This window comes from Schistocerca gregaria, chromosome 2 (assembly GCF_023897955.1).
Source record: "Schistocerca gregaria isolate iqSchGreg1 chromosome 2, iqSchGreg1.2, whole genome shotgun sequence".
In the NCBI taxonomy this organism is placed as follows: Eukaryota; Metazoa; Arthropoda; class Insecta; order Orthoptera; family Acrididae; genus Schistocerca; species Schistocerca gregaria.
The window spans coordinates 142,629,135-142,638,548 of record NC_064921.1 but is presented as its reverse complement, the minus strand read 5'-3'; the positions used below and the strand labels follow the sequence as shown (position 1 = coordinate 142,638,548).

At 39.3% G+C, this 9,414-nt stretch overlaps 1 protein-coding gene across 4 annotated transcripts in view; it reads right to left on the bottom strand.

Moving 5' to 3' along the window:
* Positions 1-5,073: 5,073 nt before the first annotated feature.
* The window catches only part of LOC126336533 (proline-rich protein 2-like), a 42,147-nt gene continuing 37,806 nt past the window's right edge, over positions 5,074-9,414 (bottom strand). For 2 of the 4 annotated variants that reach the window (XM_050000345.1, XM_050000346.1), the window contains exon 2: positions 5,074-5,558. In XM_050000345.1, the coding sequence (XP_049856302.1) occupies positions 5,211-5,558 (348 nt within the window). In that variant the 3' untranslated portion in view covers positions 5,074-5,210. The remainder of the gene's footprint in view (positions 5,559-9,414) is intronic. The other 2 variants (XM_050000348.1, XM_050000347.1) reach the window with 2 other exon arrangements.

The following is a 9,414-nucleotide window of genomic DNA, read 5'->3' as shown; positions in this document are numbered from 1 at the left end:
AAAGAAAACTTGAGAATCATCACAAGTAGGTACCCTACTCAAAGAATTAAAGTTGTTGGTGACTTCAATCTACCCTCCATCTGTTGGCAAAAATACGTGCTCAAAGACGGTAACAGGTTTAACGGATCGTCAGAAATTGTACTAAATGCTTACCCCGAAAATTATTTTGAGCAGTTGGTTTAGGAGCCCACTCGAAGTGTAAATGGTTGAGAAAATATAATTGACTTCATAGCTACAAACAATTATGAGTAAATAGGGAATGTGATGATGGATATAAGCATTAGTGACTCTTTTTGTGGAGATATAATCACACAAATCGACGTAAGCGTTGAGAAATGTGTTAATTTTGAGAGTCATTGAGTATGTCAACTGTGCTCATAATGTCTTACGGCACAGACTGTCGATGATCGAACTCAGCGCTATATGCCCTTGAGAATTAACGTATTTGCGGCAACGAAAGAAAGTGAGTGGGATTATATTCTCTGTTGATATACCATCCTTGGCACTGGATTAATAATACGGATCATTATGGCCTGATATCCTGGAATAGTAAGACGTGTTACAGGAACGGATCTAATTGTACTGTTACACGGCAGCCTTTACTGAGTTAGAGAATTAAGTTTATTTAAGCGCTGAGGAGTAAACCTTGTGAATAGAAATACGAAAGTGGTTGTTTTGTTAAAGAGAGCTATCGTATAAATAAACATTCACTCAAATGTGAGAAATTTGATCATTTTAACATCGCCACGGGCTATGAGTGTTAGATCGAGACTGCAGGCAGTCCGGTTCCGTCACAATAGGCCATCTATACATTGCACTGTAATTTACTAATATTTTCTCCCTCCAAAACGGAGATGTAACATTCATACATACGGCAGTCTGCTACGAGTGCAGGTGGCCACGCATGTCTAACGCGAGAAATAAACTTAAATAAACTTTTCAGGAGAGTGGCGTGCAACAGCAGCGGCGGAGACTGCAGCTTCGTATCGCAACCACTTGATCGTGAAGGCGGCTTTACGAACTTACATCATACAATTAAACTGATCAAAAATAAGCATAGCTAGACAGTCCTGAAACCTTAGACACATTTAATGGCGCTCATAAATGCATTTAATGGCTCTCTTAAAACTTCTTTGTGAAGCACATTAACATATAATTTAACATTCACGTAACATGTGTTCCTGCTTTAGTATTTCAAGTTCAACATTCATTGCAGTAAATCGTTATTAGCCAACAGTGGGGTATACAAAATCACCTTTCTGATTGTGTATTTTAAATAGTTAAGATAAGATACAGTTTTTAGCCAACAGTGGGTATACAAAATCACCTTTCTGATTGTGACAAATATTACATCGGTAAGTTAGGGAGAGACATAGCAACTAGGCTGGCTGAACATGAACGCAGCTGGAGGTTGCAGAATTCTGACTCTGCAGTTGCTGAGCATGTAGTGAGTGGGGTCACAACTAGCAGCCAGTGCCCCATGTACTTCACTTAGCTAACAAAGGCGATAAACTCAACCTGCTGGAAGCTCTGGAAATTCACAAACTGCTAGCACACAGCCTAGATCTAATCCTTAATGGCCAGACAGCTCTACATTTCTCCTCTCCTAAACTTTATATAATCATGTCTGTTCTTCATTACTTCCCACACTGTCTGTTCCTACATATTCCCATTTTCCTGTATTCATTAAGTTCTTTTGTGTTATTGAAGTTTTCTAAGTATTCCATATTGCCTAGTTTGAATTGTTTAGACTTTATTTTAAGTGGTACTTGTATCACTGTCCATGTTTAACACTTCTTACAGTTGTCTCATCAAATATTGTTTATATTTTACTTGTTTCATTTATTTAATGCAAACTGTTACATAGTCACACGTTTCGATATACTGTGAATCTTAAAATGCAGTACAACCACACTCTAGAAGATTGCATTAACTCCGTATTCCCTCAAACTCCTCCATTTTCCTTCATTTACTTATTTCTGTTTATATTATTGTTATTGCTTAAGTCCCTTATATGTTCTGTACTTAACTGACTTACTATTTTTAATTGGTTTGTGTACACCTCTCCATGTTGTATACCTCATGATGTAGCCTTGTCAAGTACCAATTTTATTTTATTTTATTAATTTTGTTTAGTAACAGAAGATGTTATGTAGGCATGCTATTTCTATTTTATGTTAGAGTTTTTCCTGTATATTCCTTTTTTGTTTATTTAGTGTTAAATTTCTTTCTTTTGCATGGTATTACCACCACTAAGTCAAAGATGTTACTTATTGTACGTTTCTGTTTCAGTCTAGATATGTTACTTCTCTTCCAATGTTGTTTGCAATCATTGGAACTTCTGTGGAAACAATACTCAGTGAATGTCTGAAGATGGCCTTGTAAGCCAAAAACCGGTTACCACAATAAAAAATTAATACTTTAGAACAATATAAAACTGGTGCTTTTCATTTATTATAATGTTCTTCTACCAAGAACCGACGGAAGATCCTGTTAATATGATGAAAATGTAGGTTCTCGATTTCTTGTGAACTGAAATGGTACAGACTTTCTTCTCCAAATAATATACACACTAAGAGTTTAGCTTAATTTTATGGTCGGTATTTTTAATTTATTTTGTAAAAAAATAAATTTACACTGGCTTGCCACAAAATATTAGTTGTAGATATATAACAACCTATCTGTGTTACTTGTTGCTACAGTTGGAGAACATGGGGCAGAAGTCAAGTGTTTGAGATGGCGAGTCTCATGACTAGCGTAATATCTTTGTTGTTGGCTTTGTATTGTATCGTTAATACACTGCACTTATGACATGCCTCAAAATTGCATTTTTATGAGGTTCGAGCCTTCATGGATGTAAATAGTAATAAAATAACTACAGTTTTTGTAATAATGCTGACAACAGTCCTAGTAGTAATGAGGTATAAGGCATCGTCAACTATGACATTCTCTGCAAAAATGTTTCAGGCATATGAGGATCAGAAATCTGGTCCAAATCACGTTGCTCATTCTCTCATTCTGATTCCATGTAAGCCCATAGAGACACTTCTTTAGTAACTCAGAATTAGACCAGTCTCTTAAATTTTACTTTACAATACCCATGACAACAATTGGTAGACAGTAATTATGTACATAAACATGCTTTGATCCTTGGTACATATCATATTTGAACCAAGCGCCTGATCCTTTGAAACATAATCATGTAACGGTTCAAGATCTGTATGCAGAGCGAATTATACTCTTTGAAGTATATCATTCTACTACCACATACACCAAAGCAAATATCTGTCATTTTCTTCTGAAATTACTAAATTTGTATATGTCATTTATAGACAAGAAGAGAAAGAGGTGTGATTGCAGTAAGAATAAATATTTGCACTAGCAAGATAGACAAAGCACGGAACTTGCTTACAGAAGAGAGCTGAAGACACCTAATGACTACGAAAATCATACCAATTACCCTCGAATTCATGAACTGTAGTTAAAATTTCAAACATCATTTCCCACAAATATTCTCTTTCGCTATATAAGGAATATCTTCAAGTCAACTACTAGCTATAACGACCAACAATGTGCTGTATTTGTAGTGCATACTCACATATTTTATAATTGTTTTAATTTTTGTGTTGTAAAAAATGTATTACCTGAAGAATAATTACCATGGCATTGAAATTCTTTCGATAATAGGCGTCAAATGAAACCATCATACCTCTATACAAAATTATCTTTATAGGCCATACAGCATGTTCCATTGATTTAAAATGGCAGGTATAGTAGGGTTTAGGTTACCTGAAACGCTGCAGTATAATAACATATGCTGTGTGCTTAACCATGGCTCCAATAAGGTATTCTGTGCGAGAGAAATGTGCCTTTAAGTATCTGCACATGTTTTAGTTTTCTACTGCTAATATCTTTTCCCTACATACAAATGGGCATCAACACATTCTCATATTCATCATGAAAGACTCGTTTGGAAATTTCTGGAGAGCCAGCCTATAATAATTTGAAACTTTCAACTTGAAGAATTCCTTACTGAAAATTGATCACAAATACACAGTTCTTCTTTAGCCTTTCAAAAACTTTTCAGTGCTCCCAATTTTATATGGATGATTATGTATTACTCATAGCTGCATATTGCTTAGAGAGCCTTCTAGATTATTTCCACGGTACGAAAGATGCATCTGCTCTTTATCTCCTTAATGATTCGCAGTTTGTTATGCTTTTTTTTATTTTTTACCTTTAATGTCGTAACATTTATGTATCCATTCTGCTTCAAAAAGAAAGAATGTCAGTTCAGTGTGATTAAGTTTAGTGATTTCTATTTTTATTGATGATGGTATTCTCAACCAGAACTGACATTCATCTACTTCTACGAGCAGTCTAAAAGAGCTGTGTACCTATACCTTCTGTTATTGCTGCTATCTATGTTACTCTGAGTTCCGGTTAATATTCTTTCCAGAAGATATACTAGGATCTATGAAACATAAATTCCAGATCCCAGATAAATACTTTTGTTAGAAGGCAACTTACTATTAAATACTAATAGGCCCATTAAGTTTAAGAATCACACTATCCAACTAATTATAAACGTGTGCTAATTCACATACATAAAGAAGGGTAAAAAAATGTAAGTGAAAGATGTGCAAATTAATTTCAAAGGAATCACCTTAGATCACAGGGTGCATTACCGAACATCAAAGCCTGAATTTCGTTGAAAGATGAATTTATATTTTTCACCCTGACACACATCAGTCTTATTCTTTTATTACAGAAACTAAATGAGTGAACATGATCAACATTTATTGCCAATTGCTTCAATGAATCATAGAGAAATGTATGCATTCATACAAATTTGATGTAGTTTCCCGCCATTATTTGTTTTTCGTCAGAAATGAATCAATTCATAATGCACACATAGTCCATAACACGGACTCCTTCGGCCATGTACAGTATTTTTTTGAACTGCTAATCATATTTTGAAGAATGTGATGAGGCATGTAATGATTTCTGCATATTGGTATCATGTTTTTGGAGAACTGGTTGTATTTATAGTACACAGTAAATAAATGTTAATGGAGCTTTTTCATTGCTAGTTTAATCAGAATTAATTTTTATGTATCATAAGAACACTTCCATCAATTAATTCGACTAACTTCAACTAGAAAGAGTTGAAATCCTTTAATGTTTCCAGGCGCGCTAATCTTGCATCATTAGAAAACACCACGCCAAATACGGATAGGCGGCGCTGGTGGTCCAGTAGGTTGAGGTCCTCCAGTAGGCTGAGGTTCGCCAGTTGGCTGTGGGCCTCCAGTTGGTTCAGGCCCACCAGTTGGTTGAGGCCCTCCAGTTGGCTGGGGCTCTCCAGTTGGTTGGGGCTCTCCAGTTGGTTCAGGACCTCCAGTTGGTGGACCTGGTGGTCCAGTTGGTTCAGGGCCTCCGGTTGGTTGACCAGTTGGATCAGGACCTCCGGTTGGTGGGCCTGGTGGACCAGTTGGTTGTGGCCCTTCAGTTGGTCCAGGAGGGCCAGTTGGAGTCTCTTGACTGTGGCATGCTGATACCTGTATTGGAGTGTCATATTGTAAACTACATCATATATGTTGATGGCTATTAAGTGGTATTCCTTATGATGGGAGATTGTGCTAATGTAGTTTTGAAACAACGACAATGAATCGCTGAAATTATGACTTGTACTATTAGGAGTGAATCATAATTTGCGTCTGTTTGCTGTGACATGCATCAGAAATCTGTCTTACTGTTTCATTACAGAAAGTGAATGAGTGAACATGATCAACCATTATTGCCTATTGCTTCCAGGACCATATAGAAGCGTATGCATTGGACAAATTTGATGTAGTTTCTTGCAATTATTTGTCTTTGCCAGAAAGGAACTAACTACCGTTATGAAATACTTGATATCCCAGAAAATGTAATAAATAGATATAAAAGAAATAGTTTATAAATTATTTATATATATTCAATGCATTATTTTAAGAAGTGACCTAAAAGTAGTAGTTTAATTTTGTTGTCTTCTCAGCTAAATAACAGTTCCTGAAAAAGGCAGGATATAAATTGCGTATGACAATAATGAAGTCAAGTGTTCCTGAAAATCATGTACCTGTAGATATTCAATATGAACTTAAGTGTTAGTATATACAGGTATTTTCTAAAGCTCTTTGCTTGGAATGTGGCTCTGTACGGAAATGAAACATGGACGATAAGCAGTTCAAACAAGAAGCGAATACAAACTTCGGAAAAGTAGTACTTTAGAATTTTACTGAGGATTAGACGGATAGACCACATAACTATTGATGAGGTACTGAATACAACTGCAGAGACAAGAAATTTATAGCAAATCATTGTTAAAAGAAGGGGTCAGTTAGCAGGACACATCCTGATGGAGCCGTTTGGTAATGGAAGGAAGTTTTGGAGGGGGGGGGGGGGGGATTGTAGTGGGACGCAATGCATAACTTTATTAAGATGGTTCAAACGGGCAGACTTTGCAGTAGTTACACAGAGATGAAGAGGGTTGCTCAGCTTAGAGTAGCGTGGGGAGCTGCGTCAGACCAGTTTCCGACACTTCAAAGGAAGAGAAACGGCGTTGAAATTTAAATAATTTCTTTTTTTTCTGTTTTACAGAAATTATGTGGAAACAATGAGTTGCAAGATATGTGTACAAAATGACGATTCCTACCGGAAGATCAGCGTTGACCCTACAAAGAAGGTGGAGAACAATACAAGGTCGCTTCTGAAGGACGCAGATTTACCGGAGGGTGACGCTAAGAAATTGTTACCCCAAGGTCCGGTACCGCCTAGACTATATGGACTCCCGAAGTTTCACAAAGAGGGGGTACCATTACGCCCCATTGTCGGCAACATCAGGGCACCTACATATTTGTTGGCCAAATACCTGACGGGCATATTAAGTCCTTATGTGGGTAAATGCCTTCATCACATCCGTAATTCCGTAGATGTTGTTAAACGCCTTGATAGTTTCAGGTTGAATAAGGCAGATGTTATGGTGAGTTTTGACGTCGTTTCCTTGTTTACGAGGGTACCCCTGCGAGAGTCACTAGAACTGAGTAGTCAGAAGTTTGACGAGAAGACCACTGACCTTTTTAGGCATGGCTTGACTTCCACTTTTTTCTTTTTAATGGAGAATACTACGAACAAACGGAAGGAGTCGCAATGGGTAGCCCACTCTCACCGGTGGTAGCGAATTTGTACAGGGAGGACTTCGAGGAGGAAGCCCTGTCATCATCCTAATGGAAACCTACTTGCTTTTTCCGTTACGTGAATGACACGTTCGTCATCTGGCCACATGGTATGGATAAACTCCTTGACTTCCTTACACATCTAAACTCCATACACCCCAACATCAAATTCACTATTGAGACTGAAACGGAGCGTAAGTTACCTTTCCTTGACGTCTTGGTCAAGAGAAGGTCTGACGGCACCCTAGGTCATGGGGTGTATCGGAAGACAACGCACACTGATCTGTATTTGCACGCAGGCAGCTGCCACCACCCTGCACAGAGGAATGGGATACTTAAAACTCTAGTACACAGGGCGCGCACTATCTCTGACGCCGAGAGTCTACCCCAGGAATTGGAACATCTGAGAACTGTGTTTCGAAAAAATGGGTACTCAGAGTAGCAGATTTAACGTGCTCTCCGCCCAACCACTACAGCACAACTTGTGCAGACAGATGAAATCACGAGGGAGGAGGTAGGCACTGCGTTTATTCCATATACAGGCGCACTCTCGGGGAAAATCGCCCGCATTTTGAAAAAACACCGGGTCGGAACTGTGTTTTGTCCTCCGAATAAAACTCTTGCACTGGTGTGGAGCGCCAAAGATGACCTCCGTTTGAGGAAGGCCGGCGTGTACCAGATCCCGTGTCAATGTGGCAATTCGTATATTGGTCAGACGATGCGTACCGTCGAGGATCGATGCCGTGAACACCAGAGGCACACTCGACTGATGTACCCGAGCAAGTCGGCGGTCGCTGAACATTGTTAGTCGAAAATCATGCTATGGAGTATGAACGCTCGAGGATTCTGGTGCAGACGTCGAAATACTGGGACAGCGTTGTTAGAGAGGCCATCGAACTTCCTACCAATGACGACCTCATAAACCGTGACTGTGGCTATAATCTTAGCAAGGCTTGGGAATCAGCGATTGGGTTAATCAAGAGTAAATCGCGCAAACGTATAGTTGTGACGACCACGGCGGACAGAGCCATCACACCGACGTCATCACAGACGCCGTCGCAATCTGTTCCACCGCGTGACCGTGGCGCTGGGCGTGGACGGCGGAGGGAGCGCGCCGCGGGCGGAGGATATTTAAATCTGCCGCCGCCGCGACCGAACTCAGTTCCCCCTGAGCAGCCATAGCGTACGGATCTCCGTACCGGCACGTTCACAGGAGCTCGTTGGACACTGTAGACCGGCAGTACACCCGTGGGTATTTTGATTAGCTGTCATGTCAAGTTTTCGACTTTCACATAAAACAACACTTCAGATCTAGGTGTGTTTATTATTTTTACAGACTACCAGTTCTTAGAGAAAAACTCGTCTATGGAATATACAGAACACTTCTGAAGAAATGATGTTAAATTGGCTGTAAAACTTTCTTTGCTGTATGTCAGATATTCTGTGGTATTAGGGAAATGATCAAAAAGCTTTATTGACAGATACTCAGCCCTTTTGCAAGTCACTGACATGTTTAACAATGGATAATATAGGTTATTTCATTCTTCTAGTCTTGTAGGTGTGGATTAAAAGGCGAAAATGTACCGTAGGAGTAGGACACCACTGGCATTCTTACGTTCTGTGTACAAATATAACATATGAAACAAATACTTGTCGTATCCATGGTTTCTGAGGTTACTAAGCTGATTGATGATGCTGCTGATCAAGTCAAATACTCAAGGTGGCAGTGGTGGCAGGCGGGAGTGACATGTGAAGCATAACCTGAAGCACTTGGGAGAAATTCTGAACTGGATTAGTAGTGAGGGCGCCGACTATAAGGAGGTAACTCGTAAAAATGGCACAAAACAACCGACGTTAATGTTCGTGACAGTCTCAGTGCTGTTTCACGTCAAGGCGTTAGATTCGTAACGCAAGACACCAGCGTATGAAAATAATCAAAAAGAACAGACGTCAGTGTCTCATTCCCGACACCACAGTAGATTCTGTTGACACCACAAGTGTCTACACAGGGTTCCAGTTGAATTAGCATCAGGTCATCTTTTACTTACACTGTAGCGTCAATGGAACTGGTAAAAGATTGCGTATTCAAACACAGAGATTTGTAAACAGGTATAATAGGCGCTGCCGTCAGCAACGCCTATACAAGACAACTATTGTCTGGCGCGTGTGTCAGATTGTATTCTGCTGCTACAATGACAGGTTA